Raw genomic sequence first — 18,803 nt, forward strand, 5'->3', positions numbered from 1 at the left:
AGCAGCCCTAAATGTGTACATTAGGTAAGAGATCATAGTATCGGAGATTGTTAACGAAGAGATTTATTATATTAAGGTATTGCAACTGAAGCTTAAAGGCTGCTGTACCGTATCTGAAGCTATTACCTGACAGAACACTGACCCCCTTGAAGACTATACGTTGCAATAATATCACCTACCAGAAAGGCAATTACACTTCTCTGGGCAGACTGCCATTCAAAGCAGCTCTGGATGTACTGGAGTGTATTCCATATCACCATTGTGAGATTTCGAACACGCCGAACGTTCCTCGTTAATGTCTGTGAACATCAAACAAACGGAATGAGGATAGTGGATCAATGATTGTTGCAGTCTAACTGCAGTGGGTCAATTTGTGTTTGCTTCCCCCGCACTAATGATTCAGCAGGAAGGGGTCTGGTTCCGTAGCAGGCACCACTGAACGGTCAGACAGGAACAAAGATTCTGCTGTGCTTTCCTCTCCCCTCTCCTTCTAGCCCCTCCACCCTTTCAATTTTTGGTTGAGACGTTAAACCAAAGCCCCCTCTGTCCTCTCCAGTGGATGCAAAAGACCCCATGCCAGTATTTCAAAGAGTAGTAGATTTTTCCCAATGTCCTGGCCAATATTTATCCCTTAACCAAGGTGCTATACGAAAGTAAGTTCTCTCTTTTCTTTAATCAATGCCATGAAACTGGGGTCAGGTGGCAGTCTGGCCAACGAGCTCCTTCCTCCACACACCTCCTCAATACAATGCATATTTTGACACCATCTGTTAGTGTTGTCAATGTTAGCACAGAAACAGATGCTTCATTTGACTACAAAATGCAGGACGATCTCCATCTCTTGTGTCAAGGCTTCAATGTTTTCTGTCTAGCCACAATAATATGCCTTCCTTTACCTGCATTAACATTTATCTTACCCCTTGAGGGAGAAGTTACAAAAAGACCCGTTTCAAAGAATCCAACTCAAGTTCGTAATAAGGAGATAGGCCAGTCATAGCTCAAAATGAATAAGTGAAAGGGACATTTTCTTCAAAGTGTGACAGAACTTTCCTTTTGTTAGTTTCCACACACCCCAAATACAAGCATGGAGAAGGGATGACAGTTGCTGAGGCAAGCCTAGGATGTCCAAATGGAATTTATATGACTTTTCTTGAAATACCAGAAAGAGAAATATTACATTTTCGCACTATTTTGTGGAACCAAATGACTTTACAATGCAAAATGTCTACGTGGCAAAGTAGAGGAAAATCAACCCCAGTGTCACTAACCCTAAACCTAGCGTCTCTAGAATTTTCATTAGCTTATCTAATCGCAGAACTACGAAAGCTGAAAATTCTCATGATGGAGTACTCTATCTGTCTGAGTATGAGAATTGAAAAGTGACCCTTTAACACAAGGAAGTACAGTATCAGTGTAGCATTAAGCAACTGGTTAGATTCACACTGCAGTGGTTAATAGTTCTGTCAAATGGAGCCATAAAAAGAGGAAAAAGAAGCAGCTAATTTTTAATCCACCACCCAGTCCGTAGCCTTGCAGGTTCCAGCTCTCTAGGTGCCGATCCAGGTGCCTTTTAAATGAGTTGAGCATTTCGGCCTCAACCACCAACTTAGGCAGTGAATTCCAGACATCTACCGCCCTTTGTTTTTCCTCATGTCCCCTCTAATCACCTGAAATCCATGCCCCCTGGTAACTGACCCCTCAGCTAGGGGAAACACGTCTTTCCTGTCTACCCTACTGAGGCCCCTTATAATTTTGTACACCTCAATTAGGTCACCCCTCAGCCTCCTCTGTTCTAAGGAAAACAACCCTAGCCTATCCAACCTGTCCTCATTGCTGCAATTTTCAAGCCTTGGTAACATTCGGGTAAGTCTCCTCTGTACTCTCTCCGGAGCAATTATGTCCTTCCTGTAATGTGGTGACCAGAACTGTACATAAAATTCCAGTTGTGGCCTATTAACCAGCGTTTTGTACAGTTCCATCGTTACATCCCTGCTTTTGTATTCAATACCTCGCCCAATAAAGGAAAGCATTCCATGTGCTTTCTTTACCGCCTTATCCACCTGTCCTGTCACCTTCAGGGACCTGTGGACATGCACTCCAAGGTCTCTCACTTCCTCAACCCCTCTCAACATCCTCCCATTTATTGAGTAATATCTTACTTTGTTTGCCCTTCCCAAATGCATTACCTCACACTTCTCTGGATTGAATTCCATTTGCCACTTTTCCGCTCACTCAACCAGACCATTGATATCATTCTGGAGTCGACAGCTATCCTCTTCATTATCAACTGCACGGCCAATTTTTGTGTCATCTGCACATTTCCCAATCATGCCTCCCACATTTCAGTCCAAATCATTAATATAAACGACAAACAGCAAAGGCCCCAACACTGAGCCCTGCAGAACACCATTAGAAACCACTTTCCACTCGCAAAAACATGAGTGTTTCCTGTCACTGAGCCAATTTTGGATCCAACTCATCACCTTCCCCTCTATCCAATGGGATCTCACTCCAGAGTTCCAGTGAGACCCAACGCACGCTTGAGGAGGAGCACCTTATCTTTCAACTTGGCACTCTGCGGCCTTCTGTACTCAACATGGAGCTCAACAACTTTAGATCAACAACCTCTGCCTCAATCTTGTCCTGTGTGTTTTTTCCTCTTAGTTTTTTTGCTTTGCTAAGTTGGTCTTGTCTGATTTCTTTCTTTATTCCTTCATGTTACATTCGTATGGTTTTTATGTAGGCGTCCACGCTTCATTTAGAAATTTTGTTCCTTTACTATACCCATTACTACTCTCTTTGGCTATTGCAACATCTCCCCTGGCCTCCACCTTCTCTTCCGTTCTTCCTGCCCACTCCCACTTCCACTAGTTTAAAAACTTTTACGTTTCTACCTTTCTTCAGTTCCGATGAAAGGTCATCGACCTGAAATGTAACTCTGTTTCTCTCCAGGGATGTTGCCTGACCTGCTGGGTTTTTCCAGCATTTTTTGTTCTTATTTCAGACTTCCAACATTCACAGTATTCTCCAAGAGAAGCTATTTAACAGAGGTTTATGAGGCTGCGGAAAGCAGAGTGAGTGATCGAAGCAGGGACCATGGAGTGGGTGGGGGGTGCAATGAACTTCAGCTTCACTACCTAGACAGTAACCTGGTTGACTGAGTCCCTTCCCCTTGCATCCTGTTTGTGTGTCATAATCTCAAGTCATTCTATGTGGAAAAATAACAATCAAGAAGTTTCCCAAATAAAACAAAAGGTATTAAAAAGACCTCACAAATGTGCAGAACGTGGGAGAGCTAATCATTCACTATATTAAGAGCTTGCAACATGACCTGAAATTTGGTGTAAAGGGGTACAGTGAGACCTGGGGGTGCGTATACACAAATCTCTGAGAGTTGTTAAAAAAGCTTTCGGGATCTTTGGTTTTACACAAAGTATGGCAGAGTGCAAAAGCAAAGGGGCTTCCTAAAACACTGTTTTGGCCCCGGCTGGAGTATTGAATCCAATTCTAAGCACCGCACTTTAGGAAAAATTTCAAAGGCTTAGTGAGGGTGCAGATGAGAATGACTTGACTGATAACAAGGTTGAGGGACTTCAGTGGAAGTGACAGCAGGAACTGAGGTTGTTGTCCCCGGAGTAGAGTAAAGTTGAAACAAGATTTACTAGAGTTGTTCAAAATCATGACGGGTTTTGACAGAGTAAATAAGGAGAATCCATTCCCACTGCCAGAAATGTTGATAACCAGAGACACAGATTTAAAGTACTTGGCAAAAGAACCGGAGGCGATGTGAGTTCAAAGAATAATTGAGAAGTCATAAATTTACAAATTACAGCTGTTATTGTAAAACATTTAAATACCTTTTTTGAAAACTTGGTATTTTCTTCTTGGTTCCTTGGTTCTTTGGGTGTAAATGTTTGGAGACTCGCTTTAATCTGAGAAAGTTTTAAAAAAAAGAGCATTTTCAGAAAACTTTGTACCACGAGTTGGGAACAAGACAAAACAAACCTGGCGAAAATTCACCAACCTTGTGTTCCTAATGGAAGCCATACTGATAGTGTGGGTTCAAGCTGGGCTACAACACTGCAGGACTAATTCTCTAATAATAATGCTACTTTTTTCAAGAAACACATTCACAGCCAAAGGTTGAATTGCAGTGCGACTTACATCGAAAAGAAGCTATGCTCCCTTTGAACAAGGGGGAGGCGATGGCGTAGTGGTGTTGTCACTGGACTGGTAATTCAAAGACCCAGGGTAATGCTCTGGGGTCTGGGGTTCAAATCCCATCACTGCAAATGGTGAAATTTGAATTAAATAAACATATGGAATTTAAAAAGTCTAATGATGACCATGAAACCATTGCCAATTGTCGTAAAAGCCCATCTGGATTCACTAATGTCCTTGAAGGAAGGAAATCTCCTATCCTTACCTGGTCTGGCCTACACATGACTCCAGATCCACAGCAATGTGGTTGACTCTTAAATGCCCTCTGAACAAGGGCAATTAGGGATGGGCAATAAAAAATGCTGGCCTAGCCAACGCCACCCACATCGCATAAATGAATTTTTAAAAATGACTCCCATCTGACAGCACTATAAATTTATCCTCCTGTTTAATGATTATTGTGGTAACTATGGTTTTATCTGATGTAAGAGGAATGTTATGATATTGTGTAACCAATAGCGGAGCAGCGCTGGCCAAATAGTGTCAGTGTTGCTCTCTGCTCTTCTGACATGTGGAATGTTTCTCTATTTGTGACATTGCTATTCTAGCGTTGGTAGTTAGTTGGAAGTCAGTGGTCTGCCAAGTGAGCAGCAGAAGTTTGTAGGTAGCGTTTGGTGTAGAAGCACACATGTGTAGCTGCTGAGTACCTTGTAAATAAACAGAATGTATACCACCTAAGAAGTGTCCGCAGAACTACTCTATCTAAAGTACCAACTCGGTCACCTCGCAACAGGCGTGCAAGTGGGACTCACAAGTCACAACAGTTATCCAAAGCACTGTGGGATACAACTGTTGCCATCCATAATTTCACCACAATAACCAGTTGTGTACAAACAGGAAATCCTGATTTGTGCCGGCTCCAATCTCTTCACTAAATGGAAAGCATCAGAGGAATTACAACCTTCTGCTCCTCCCTTCATATTACTACACTGGGACAAACGTGTCCCTGTGACATGACCAAACAACCAATCCAAGAACTCAAAGACAGAAGCGAGCGAGGTTCCAGGCCTCTGGCAACTGCAAGCTCAACAGACAATTCAGCGATACTGAAGAGTCAGGGCCTCCGAGTTATATCTTCACCCATTTCCTCACTGCACAACTCGGCCTCAAGAGGCATTCTTTGCTGCTTAGGCCCCATTTAGTCAGTGAGTCACCCTCCCAATCTTCCACACATCGCTACCCCTTCACTTGGATGTGCTTCACACCTCATGCAGGTTAATTCATCGAATCGCCGAATCTTGGCTTTCAGAGAATTTGCTTCATTTGGGATTTGGTTCTTGGCAAAGAATTATCTCTAAATCAGCTGAGATCCGCTGTGGGAGCACTGGCCAAATAGTGTCAGCATTGCTCTCTGCTCTTCTGACATGTGGAATGTTTCTCAATTTGCGACATTGCTATTCTGAACTGAAGTTCTTCTCGTATCTTGCGAGAGAAAGGTGGCTTCCTACTCCTGAAAATAAAAATCTAAATAGGGTGGAAGTGTAAAGGATTCACCAATCACATTCTGTGAGTCTCTAGTCTCAGTGGGACAAGAGCTGATTTATGAACATAAGCATCCAGTGTTCTAAGAAGCTCAAAAGGAGTCAGGAGCGAGTGTAAGTTCTAACCAAGTCTTAGATCGCAGTTCCTTCTGCCTTATGCATGCCTTACCTTTCCAATATCTAACTCTTTCCCTTTTACTGTGGTTCCAAAGAAACAGTAGAAACTACGTTAAACACAAAGCAAAATTACACAACTGCAACCTGGAATTTCTGGAAAGCTTCACATAACTCTGGTGGAAGAGGGGAGTTTTAAATGTTTTTATCCAGCATCCCAGCACCCACCAGGAAAATTGGGATTTATGTCCAAACATGACCACCCTTGATTTTCCTCGATTGAGCGCTGCTGCGCTACCCCTGCCAAAACCCCATTTGGCTCATTAGCATAGCTCCGTCCACCATTTTACAACCCAGGAATGCAGATTCCTAGCTTTCATGCTTGTTCTGAAGAAATGTAAAATTTGGTGCCGCACAGCCACGATTTCTGGTTTCGTGAAGCGTTTTTTTTTTCAAATTCTTCTTCCTGAAACCATCATTGTATTTTCTATATCTCTGAATGAATTTTTGTGGATGGAAACGTGCGATGCTAAAAAGGGAAAAGCTTCCACAGGTGCGATTTCTTAACAGTGCCGCGTTTAATGTATTTAAACGATGGTTTGATCGCTTCGAACCATAATTTCATAACATCGGTAATATAACGGAGGAATCAAACAAGCAAGGTGGTGCATTGACCAGCCTCTCCATGGGCCTTGATCGTTCACACTGATTTCTGATCATTTTACCCCAGTTTTTACATCCTGGGCTAAGTTAATCAGGTTCTCAGGGGATTCCGATATAAATTGCCATTGGCGAAAATCAGCATTAAAAAAAAGTGCAAATTTTGGCCTATCACCATTGGCACCATTCAGGAAACGCCAACATGGCTTCACTTCAGGAAATGAGGCATTTCCTGCGAAACGAAATACCAAAGCTGTATTAGTTTTATATTCCATCGCTGCACTTTAAGCAAAAAAATTGATTTTGTCTTTGGCCAATTCACAGCAAGCTCACTTTGTGTGCCCAAACCCTCAAACATTAAACAGTCATGAAACACAAGGTATAGTCGCCGGTATAATAAAAGATGTGAAAATTACATAATTTACTATGAATGACTGAAATCTATATTTGGAATGAGGCATATTTAAACATCAGAGTTGCTCTTGTCTGTCTATCATTACGTATCGGCCCGGATCTTCCAGAGAGCAGCAATCCTCATCAAAGTGCCACTCCGCTTGAATATCCACCCCCCCCCCACCCCAAGTTTGATGCTGCTCAACAATTTTTTTCGCCAAGTCTTCCAAGGCCAGATTTCACCAGAAATGCTGAGAGCAGCAGTCCCCAAAGAGCAGAGTCGGGGGGGGTGGGGGTGAGGGGAAGACAGGAAACACCCCTTTGAGGGCGGTAAGGTGGGTGAGGTAAGTGGGCATGGTAGGTGAGATAAGTAGGTAAAATGGGCGAGGTGGCAGGTGGGTAAGGTGGTAGTTGGGTCTGGGGGATAATTTCGTGGTCGGGGGAGGGTGGTAGATAGCTGAGTGATTGGGGGATAGCCGGGTGGGGTGAGGCGCGGGCAGGTAACTGCGAGTGTTTGGAGTCTCAGTTCTGGGCTTACCCAGGAGTTAACACTATTTTCTTTTTGTCTTACATTTCCTGGTAACCATCCAGGTAAATACAGCGGTACCGTCTGAAGGCTCAGACTCCAATTCAGACGCTACGGAGGGGTCCCAGGGAACACGGGTCTTGCCCATTGGAAGTTGAAACTTCCCAGGAAATTCCCACATGGTCAGCGCACCAGGGCTTCCACAGGGTCCCGCTGTGCATCTCTGGCTGTGCATCCAGTCTCCGATGATCCAGAGACTAGATGATTTGGTCTGATATAACAGTGGAGCGCTAACACTCCATGTCAATAAAATTCAGCGAAACACCAAACTAATAGAAGAGATCCAGTTCACTCGCAACCCAAACAAAACCTTAAAGCATTTCTCACATTCCTAAACTGTTTATTTTTACTCTGTTATACAATAAATATAAACAATTAAAATCTATTCAAGAAGAGATGTCATATGATTAGTTATATAACAGAGTTACCAGCGAGCCATTATTCGTTCAGTAACAGAGAATGATCAGTGTTGATGTTACCAAATAGCAACAGTAGGATACTACTGGATTAGCAGCCCTACAGGCTTCATAACAACAGCATGGTTTTTTAGAGATTGAGTACGAGTTTCCAAAGGTCTGCCCAACAGAAACAGCAGCAGGAACTGCGTGTAAATGTATTTAATCGACAGCCCATTGTGTTCAGAGAATTGGTCTCTATAATTCAGCTGCAAAACGCTGCTTTCAATGATCGAAGAAAGGAAAAAGTTTCAGAAAAGTGACTAAAATGGTTTCAAGCTTTTACGGGCAGTGCCAGCATCAACGACAAGGGCAACAGGTGCTCGAGAGCACCACTACCACCCAGCCACACACCATCCTGACTTTGGAAACATGTCGGCCGTTTCTTCACCGTAGCTGGGTCAAGATGTTGCAACCCCCAATGGAACCTCGCTGTGGGAGCACCTTCACCAAAATGCACCACAGTGGTACAAGAAGGTGACTTGCCACCACCTTCTCAAGGTTAACAAAGGACCAGCAATAAGTGGTGGCCTTGCCAGTGACGTCCATATCCAAAGAATGAATTTTTTTTAAAATTAAACTGGCTATTTTACTGCAAGTTCTGCACATTTTAATACTGCTGGATATACTGGCTAGGACGCTTGAACAGCATAGGAACAGGTATAGGCCGTTCAGATCTTCAAGCTGTTCCAACGCCTTTCAATTATCACGGCTAAATTAGATGAATAGCATGTAACTTCTGTAATTTTTTTTTAAAAAAGCTACAAATGGTATTGGGTTGCTAGTGACAGCACTTAGTCACAGAGACAGCACCATACAAGCAGGATTTACAGGTTTATGCCTTATTACAGAACGGTCCATTGAATGGGATGCAATGTGTTCACCATCATTGTAGTTACTGTGAACCTCTGGCCATGTCTCCGCTAAGGTAAGTTAGTGAAAGATGATTATACTCACAGCCTGTTCAAAAGGGTTACAAACAAACTTGTGTTACAGTATTCCCACTCTCACTCACCGGGTTATAGATTATATCCATCTGCAAGTAAAGGGCTCCTTTCTCTGGTCTGCCCAGCTTTCTGTTCTTTAGAAAATAGGCAGTCTGTTGACCATTCTTGATCTAGAGTCACAAAGCAGAATACTCATTGGAAGCAGGACTTAACAATGAAATCTCACACTATCACTAGCTTGTGAAAATGGAAGTGACTGGATCAACACTAGGGTTGCCAGCCCTCCAGGACTGGCCTGGAGTCTCCAGGAATTGAAGGTCAATCTCCAGGACACTGCTGTGTGCAACCTTGGAGAAAAATCATCAGGACATTTAAAAAGATAGATTTTTTTTAAATTTTCTTTGAGCATGTCTCTTTACCAGATATTAAAATATTGAAAACGGTGAAAAAAAACACTGTTTTGCTAACAGTCAAGCATCATCCAATTGAGTAATGAGTCTTTTTGCTTTCCAATTGGCATAGGAAGGCAGTGTGTCACAAGGATGGATGTGTTGGCCGACTAATGGCTGGAGCATGGGGGCAGATCATGTGATGAAACCTCCAGGATTAGATTTAATCACAGTTAGCAACCCTAGTCAGCACAGTTACTGTGCATCCACACTCACTCAGCATTGGTGCAAAGGGGTCTGGACAGAGCAGATAGGGAGAAATTGTTCCTACGTGTGAAAGGATCGAGAACGAGAGGGCGCAGGTTCAAAGTAATTGGCAAAAGAAACAAAAGCGACATGAGGAAAAACTTATTCACGCAGCCAGTGGTTAAGGTCTGGAAGGCACTGCCTGAGAGTGTGGTGGAGGCAGATTCAATCGAAGCGTTCAAAAGGGAATGAGACTGCTGTATGAAAAGGAAGAATGTGCAGGGTTATGGAGAGAAGGTGTGGCAATGGCACTAAGTGAACTGCTCATTTGGAATTCTCACTCACGATGGCTGCAAGATGAAAATCTTCAGCAACATGACTCACTTGTCAGCAATATTCAAGTTCTGGAATACCAAGTGGCTGTGTGAACTAAAAATCTTGGACGAACAAACTTCTTTGTTTATTCTTTGACTGGACGTGGGCTTCGCAGGCAAGGCTAGCATTTGTTGCCTATCCAATTATCCTTGAACCAAGTGGCTTGCTGAGCCTTTTCACGGGGCAGTTGAGAGTCTGCCACACTGCTGTGGGTCTGGAGTCACACATCGGCCAGACCAGGTAAGGAATGGCAGATTACGTTAAAGGACACTGATGAATCAGATGGGTTTTTACGACAATCGATGACAGTTTCATGGTCACCATTACTGAGACTAGCTTTATATTTCAGATTTAAATAATTTAATTTAATTTAAATAACTGATTTTAAATTCTACCAGCTGCTGCAGTGAGATTTGAACCTATGTCTTCAGAGGATTAGCCTGAGCGTCTGGATCACTGGTCCAGTGATATCACCATTATCACTACAATCACTTATCTCCAAATGGGATCAAGGGAGCAGAAGGTGTGTCTCATGGACATCCTGAGCTCAGGGAGGGCATGAGGGGAGATAGGAGAGAAACTAGGGGAAGATGTGAGATCAGGGTTAGGGCCGGGGGAGCATGAACGAAGTTTGGCCAGGTGGGCTAGTGGAGAAGAGGGACTCAACAGAGGCAGCTGATCGAATGGTCTCAATCTTAGTGAAGAAAGTCCATGAGCTCCTCACACTTATTATAGGGGGTAAGGGTTGAGGAGACAGGGGAGAAGCATTTCAGAAGACATTTTGCAGTAGAGAAAAAGAAGCCAAGGTTTATCTTTGCACAAAACCAAAATACTGTGGACGCTGGATGTCTGAAATAAAAACAGAAAATGCTGGAAAATCTCAGCACATCTGACAGCATCGGGGGAGAGAGAAACAGAGTTAACATTTCAAGTCCGTATGACTCTTCTTCAGAGCTAAAGGGAAGTAGGAATATGATGGATTTTATACTGTTTAAGAGGGGGTGGAGCAGGTGGAACAAGATAGAAGGTCAGGGATAGGTGGCAGTTAAAGAGAGATTGACAAAGATATCATCTTTGCATCCCAGGATGACACTGGGATATTGAAGCAGTTTTGGGAGAGGAGAACAGGACCCTTTAATGCTTAAATAAAAACAGAAAATGTTGCAAATACTCAGCAGATGGGGCAGCACTGGTGGAAAGAGGAATAGAGTTAATGTTTTAGGTCAATGACCTTCCGCCACAGCCTGACAGTGTCTTTATGTGGTCCAACCAGATCTGGTGATGAATGGCTGAACCAGTTGTCCGCCATATACATTCAAGGATTTCACAGATTTATGGAAGTGGAGATGATGGTCGAATTGGGGAATGATCAGGTTGATTTTTTTTCATTCGTTCATGGGATGTGGGCGTCGCTGGCTATGCTAGCATTTACTGTCCATCCCTAATTGCCCTTGAGGAGGTGGTGGTGAGCCGCCTTCTTGAACCGTTGCAGTCTATGTGGTGTGGGTACACCCACAGTGCTGTTAGGAAGGGAGTTCAAGGACTTTGACCCAGCAATAGTGAAGGAACAGTGATATATTTCCAAGTCAGGATGGTGAGTGACTTGGAGGGGAACTTCCAGGTGGTGGTGTTCCCCTGCACCTCCTGCCCTTGTCCTTCTAGATGGTAGTGGTTGTGGCTTTGGAAGGTGCTGTCTAAGGTGCCTTGGTGAGTTCCTGCAGTGCACCTTGTAGATGGTATAATTGAATGCTGAAAATTTCAAAACTGTTATTGATAGCTTTTTGTTAGGCAAGGGTTTTAAGGGTTAGGGAAACAAGGAGCCTTGATGAGTTGCTGCAGTGCATCTTGTAGATGGGACACGCTGCTGCCACTGTGCATTGGTGGTGGGGGTAGTGAATGTTAAGTGGTGGTAGACGTATCAAGCGGGCTGCTTTGTCCTGAAAATAGTGTGGAGCTTGAGTGTTGTTAGAGCTGCACTCATCCAGGCAAGTGGAGAGTATTCCATCACACTCCTGACTTGTGCCTTGTGGATGGTAGGCAGGCTTTGCGGATTCAGATGGTGAGTTACTCTGCAGGCTTTCAAGGCTTTGACCTGCTCTTGTAGCCACAGTATTTATATGGCTGGTCCAGTTCAGTTTCTGGTCAATGGTAACCCCCAGGATGTTGATAGTGGGGGATTCAGTGATGGTAATGCCATTCAATGTGGAGGGGCAATGGTTAGATTCTCTCTTTTTGGAGACGGTTATTGGCTGGCACTTGTGTGGTGCAAATGTTGAGAGAGAGTAATGGTTTAAAGAGAACTAGAGCTTTAAATGTGGATGCGAGGATGTGGTTAAGAAGATCAGTAGCAACAGAAATGTGACATATCGGTCATAGGCTAGACAGTTGGGATTTTGAAAGTGGAGTTTGAAAGTGGATGATAGTTTCTTTTGGGAGCAGGCACAAAAGGAAATGGGAATTGGAGAGGGAAAGGGGGTATGGGTGGAGGCAATACAAGAAAGTGATCAGAGATGGCCTCGAGTAGCAATTTCACGAGATGGTAAGGTCAAAGGAGTGTCTATAACTGTAGCCGGCATTTTCCGGCCTTGCTGTGATGGGATTCCCCACGGAGGGCCATTCAAATCCCCATCGACTTCGGCGGGAGCGGAAGATCCCACCAGCTGGGGCGATGGAGGGGGGGTGTCCGGAAAATCCCGCCCTATGAGTTGGTGGGTTTACATGGAGGGAGAGGTTAAGGGAGGAAACAAGGGCAGTGAACTCAGAGGAGAGAGAGAGCATTATGAGCTGAAACGACGTTTCAAATCACCGAGGATGAGAAATCGCTCAGTGCAGATGTTGAGGAAGAAAAATAGAGAAGGTATCCCGGTGAGAAAGTTATCATGGTACATGGGCAGTAGAGAACAAGGGTTTTAAATGGGAGGTGGGGATGATTCTCTGATATGTTGCTGATTCCCATGACTTTGTAATAAGTTTTGAAGATACTCAGTCTTTCCAGGTAATTGTAGTAGCAAGGTTTGACCCTGTGCTGGCAGTTTATAATGAGCAGTGACTGAACCTGTTTTTTTTTTTAACCTATTCTACTATATGATGTCTAGGCCCAGAAATTCCTCAAGCCTCCTGACATCGGACTGCTGGAGTTTGTGGGGTCAAAGCAGGTCACTTTATTTACATTGGCCAAATAACCACTTAAACCACCTCCGGTGTTTCTCTGGCACTTTCTGTCTGAGGTTATCAGGTTGGTCCTGTCTTCTTTCCACTTCCCCTCAATGAGACATTGTAAAACATGTCAGCGTTTCATGAGCTCAGGTCAGTTTGGATCTAATCAACTAGAAATAAAGGCTAACTTGCTCATTCCATCTCCAGTCCTAAAAGGATTAACTGGTAATAACCCACTCCCTGGAGAAAAGCAACTTAAAAATTCACTGTGCAATACGCTATGGTCTATATATGTCACAGTTTGGCAGGTGGAGGACACACAGTTGAAGTGTGAGTGAGTTTGTTCTTGAAGACAGGATGCTGTGCTTAAATTGTGAGGGTCAAGGGCTGATGAGCAGAACAAACTTAACTTCTCCAACTGTGACCTTAGCCACCTTGGGCTTATACAGTAGAAGGGTCATAAGTTACACTTAATAAACCAGTGAAGTTGTAGCCTTTTTAAGCACCGTTGCCTGTCAGCAGCTCTTAAGCAAGAGTCTGAAGATAATTATAGGGCAGTGGGAGTCTCACCCACTTGCCATAAGTGAAGGGCTTTTTCATATCACACAGATGATTATGGGCTTAGTGCAGAAAAAAATGATGATCACAAATATCTGTAAATATAAAGATCTATAATATCTGTAACTAAAACTGACAACAGTAACAGGATGTGTTGAGCTTACAGAAAGCAAGGGTATTGCAATTTTGCCAAGAAAGTCTGGTGGCTTGTCTCCATCTTCATCAAAGACCGTTACCTCAAGGGCATCATGGATGTCCCTAATATTACTGCAAAAAGGACAGGAGGAGGCAATTAGAAAACACGTACACGCACAAGATGTCTGACCTTTCACTATAAATTTCTGATCAGGCCGATGCTCTTTTAATTACACAGAAGTTTAGGATGCGGTTAAATTTGCCCTGAAGGTTGCTTTTTTCATAATGGTTATAGATCATTTCAGATATTACTGGTCATGAGTCGAGAACAAGATTTAATGCTGCCTGCAGAACAACTGAATCGACTGGTCAATGACAGGCGTAATTGAACATTAAATGGGCTTTCACCGTTTCTGGTGGCATGAGGGAGACCAGAGTGGGAAATGCGTTTTTTTTTCCCAAAACGGCGGGCAATTTTGGCATCCGCTCGCTTTCTGCATTGTCAGAGACTGGCAGGATGGCATCAGATTGGCGACCTGACGTCATCACGCTGTATCTGACGTAAGCGCATGGCACTGACCCCCCCTGTAAAATCCAACCCAATGAGTTGATCATGCATCGGCGCTACAGCATGTTAATAACCACCATCTTACGTTTGAGCTGAAAAGAAAACTATCCTCTTTTTTCCCCAACATCAGTTCATGCAAGCAGTACAGCTTCCCAGTTAATTTCACTGTAACTTACAAGGAGAAGATTTTGTTCCATTCAGGATTGAGGTTCTTGTACACTGTGTGGGTCAGTAGTTTATTATTCCCCAACTCCAGAACACAGAATGGATCACTTTTTCCTACATGACAGGATAAGATATTCATTGGTTTAAAAAAAAAACCACGGAGCATATACTGAACGCTTAAGATGAATTGTCTAAGGGTGTGGAGGTACTGGGGAAGTGCAAAGATTCACAAGGATGACACTAGGACATCAAGGTTATAAATATCAGAGAAGGGGAAAGTTGAGGTATGTCCTGGGTGAGGTCTTCAAAATCCTGTAGGTGTTTGACATAGACGTAGGGATGTTTCCCTTTGTGCAATAGTAGTTGAAGTCAATAGTATAGATATATTCAAGGAGAAGCTAGACATGCACATGATGGGGAAAGGAATAGAAGGATATGTTGATAGAGTTAGGTGAGATAGGGTGGAAAGAGGCTCATTTGGAGCGTAAGCACCAACATAGACCAGAAACGGCCTGTTCCTGTATCTATTTAATTCTGTTAATGGCCAGCTGCAACTAAAGGCTGTAACCGTTCTAGTTGGAGCACAGAATGATGAGAGTAATGCATTCGAAAATCTGATTTTCAAAGGACTATTCCCATCAGATGAACACATAATAATGTTCAAACTGTATGGGCCTAACGTTCCTGGGCCCGGGGTGGACAGGGTGGAGGTGGGAGGAGGGTGAGGTAAATAGCAGGGAGTCGCGTTGGGAGGGCTGCCAGGCACATTCTCACCTCCGTGGAGGTTTCCAGGGGGTGGGCCAGTAGGCAGATCAGTCGCTCACTGCAAGGTGGCAGGCAGCTAATCTGCATATATAACGGAACCAATTAGGGTCCATTTATAGCGCTTGCCGGTATTTTGCTGGTGGTAGAGCGGGTCCCTTGCTGCGGGTCACCACCTCAATGGAGACGGCCTCCCTACACCAGACAGGGGAGCTATCAGAGCTGCAACATCATCAAGAGGGCTGCTGGCCCAAATGATGCTGCCCAAGGGATTTCCATCTGACTGGAAGGGCATGCCTGCTTGGTCCCGCTGAGATTTAACTTTAAACTTAGCCCTCACTTCCCTTGCCAAGGGACTTGAAGCTTGAGGCATCCTATCAATCCCTGACTTACCTCAGCAGTGCCCAGCTCTTGGCTTGCCATGGCTCCAGGGTTGCTGGCATTCTGATTGGGCCTGCTGCATTAGGAGCGCAGGACAGTGAGCTTAGAGGAGGCCAAAATGGAAGACTCCTCTGGGAGAATAGCTCTCCCAGCCTCAATGCTGTCAAATGTGGACTCAGGATGCCTATTTGGTCTCGACATCAGCGTCCTGAAGCCAGTAGGAAAATCCTGCCCTCCGATTCTAATGTTTCCAAATTCTTCTGTCACAACTGAGGTAACAATAGAATACATTCCACACAACTAAATTACAAATATTTACTGATCCCCACTTACAAAAAAAACTTGCATTTAGATAGCACCCTTCACAACCTCAGGACATCTCAAGGCAGCGACCATAAAAAGGAATCCCAAGGTCTTCTATAAGAATGTAAATAATACAAGGGTGGTAAAAGAAAGAGTAGGGCCGATTAGGGACAAAAAAAGGGGACTCGCAGGTGGAGGCTGGAGAAATAGCGGAGGTGTTAAACGAGTAATTTGCATCTGTCTTTACAAAGGAAGAAGATGTTACCCAGGACAAAGTGAGAGAGGAGGTAACTGATACGCTAGAAGAACTTACAATCGAGAGGAAGGTGGTGTTGGAAAGGCTATCTTTACTTAAAATAGATAAGGTGCTGGGACCGGATAAGATGCATCCAAGGGTACTGAGGGAAGTGAGAGTGGAAATTGCAGAGGCACTAGATCTTCCAATCTTCCTTAGACACAGGGGAGGTGCCAGAGGACTGGAGAACTGCGAATGTTACACCCTTGTTCAAAAAGGGGTGCAAGGATAAAGCTGGGAACTACAGACCAGTCAGTTTGACCTCAGTGGTAGGGAAACTTCTGGGAACTATAGTACAGGATAAAATCAGTAATCATTTAGACAAGTGCAAAATAATTAAGGAAAGCCAGTATGGCTTCATTAAGAGAAAATCATGTTTAACTAACTTGGTGGAGTTTTTTTGAGGAGGTAACAGAGAAGGTTGATAAGGGCAATGCGGTTGATATGGTGTATATGGATTTTCAAAAGGCATTTGATACAGTGCCACACAACAGACTTGTAAGCAAAATTCTAGGTCATGGAATAAAAGGGAAAGTAGACACTTGGTTAAGAAATTAGCAGAGTGACAGGAAACAGTGAGTAGTGATAAATGGTTGTTTTTCAGAATGGAGGAAGGCTTGTAGTGAAGTTCCCCAGGGGACAGTGTTGGGACCCTTACTATTCCTGATCTATATTAATGACCTAGACAGTGGTGTGCAGGGCATGATTTCAAAATTTGTAGATGATACAAAGATTGGAAATGTTGCCAAATGTGATGGAGATAGCCTTGAACCTCAAAAGGACATAGGCATGCTGGTGGATTGGGCAGGCAAGTGGCAGATGAAGTTCAATGCAGAGAGGTGTGAGGTGATTCATTTTGGCAGGAAAGATGTGGTGAGACAGTGTAAAATAAAAGGAGAGCCTCTAAAGGAAGTGCAGGAACAGAGGGACCTCGGTGTATATGTACATAGGTCATTGAAGATGGCAGGGCATGTTGAGAGAGCAGTTAATAAAGCATATAGTATCTTAGGCTTTATTAATAGGAGCATTGAGTGCAAGGGTAGGGAGGCCATGTTGAATGTGTATAAGAAACTAGTTAGGCCTCATCTGGAGTACTGTGTTCAGTTCTGGGCATCATACTTGAGGGAGGTCCTGAAGGCATTGGGTGGGAACAGAGGAGATTCACAAGAATGATTCCCCGGATGAAGAACTATAGTTATGAGGATAGATTGGGGAGGTTGGGACTATTTTCATTGGAGGAAAGGCGGCTAAGAGGAGACTTGATAGAGGTATTGAAGATCCTGAAGGATACGATAGTGAGAAACTGTTCCTACTCAACAGAACAAGAAGAAGCAGGGCATGAGTTCAAAATAATTAGCGAAAGGAGTAAATGTGATGTGAGGAAAAGTTTTTTTTCACCCAGATGGTGGTTGGAGTCTGGAACAAACTTCCTGAAAGGGTGGTGAAGGTAGGTTCGATCGATGTATTCAAAAAGGAATTGGATCGCTGCCTGAAAAGAGAGAATGTGCAAGGTTACGGGGATAAGGCAGGGGAGTGGGACTAGTTGGAATGCTCTTTCAGAGAGACAGTGCAGACTCGATGGAATGAATGGCCTCCTTCTGCACTGTAAAGATACTGTGAAATATCCCAATAAATACTTATGAAGTGTAGTGACTGTCATAACCAAGGAAATTTGGTAGCCAATTTGCGCACATCAAGCTCCCACAAACGACAATGTGTTAAAAACCAGATCGTTCATAATTAGGTACACATTGAGGGACAAATGTTGGTTGGTACACTGAGAATTCCCCTGCTCTTCTTCAGAATAGTGCCATGCGATCTAGCGTCCTGAGTGGGCAGGCAGGAATTTGTTTTAACGTTGCATGCTTTTCATTTCATCCTGACAATGCATCCACAATTATTTAACAATTAGTCTGTAACCTGCGCTTAGTTTCAGCAGGTGATCGGGGTCCTGGGGCCCAAAGAAAATCCCGCCCAATGTTTCTAATATCATTCCAAGCTCTTTGTCCCAAATAAGGAATTATTGAAAATCCCAGTGCTGCACAAAAAGTCAACAAAAACCTAGAGATGAACATACTAAACAAACTCATATTTACAGTGAAAAATAAATGCTTTTTTAAAAAATAGAATAATTACAAATACATTTGAATCTGGACCATGCATTATGAATTTACAGGAAAACATTGGTTGATTTGGACTTCCAATCAGGCATTTAATGCTATGAAAGGAAGTGGGAATTTGGCAATTTTTTTTACATCAGTTGATACTAAAATATATTGTTTAGTTAAATGACCAGTAATGAAACACTCCTGGAATAAAGCAGGCAAGATTTAGAATTGGGGCCCTTCGAAGTTCATCTGGAGTTTCTCATCTTATAGTTTGACATGAGGTTGAAAAGGTCAACGACAGCTGAGAATCAATAAAGTCACTGAAGCAGACAAAATCCTCACGGAAATACTGAAACAACGTGGAAAAGTGCTCTCGGCACATGGCCTCATCTACCTCATCTGGAAGGAGGAGAGCATGCCAGGGGATCTCCGAGACGTAGTAATTGTGATCATCTTCCAAAAAGGAGACAAGGCCGACTTTGGTAACTACAGAGGGGTATTCTCT

The 18,803-nt window shown here is 43.6% G+C and overlaps 1 protein-coding gene across 1 annotated transcript in view; it reads right to left on the minus strand.

Moving 5' to 3' along the window:
• Positions 1-18,803, minus strand: part of LOC144668399 (multiple C2 and transmembrane domain-containing protein 2-like) — a 474,049-nt gene that overhangs the window by 161,435 nt on the left and 293,811 nt on the right. Inside the window, exons 13-17 of the mRNA XM_078530407.1 lie at positions 14,461-14,563; positions 13,746-13,848; positions 8,926-9,027; positions 3,858-3,932; positions 180-299 (exon numbers count right to left, since the gene is read on the minus strand). Coding sequence (XP_078386533.1) covers positions 180-299; positions 3,858-3,932; positions 8,926-9,027; positions 13,746-13,848; positions 14,461-14,563 — 503 coding nt within the window. The remainder of the gene's footprint in view (positions 1-179; positions 300-3,857; positions 3,933-8,925; positions 9,028-13,745; positions 13,849-14,460; positions 14,564-18,803) is intronic.

The sequence above is a fragment of the Cetorhinus maximus genome, chromosome 26, assembly GCF_964194155.1.
Source record: "Cetorhinus maximus chromosome 26, sCetMax3.hap1.1, whole genome shotgun sequence".
Lineage (NCBI taxonomy): Eukaryota > Metazoa > Chordata > Chondrichthyes > Lamniformes > Cetorhinidae > Cetorhinus > Cetorhinus maximus.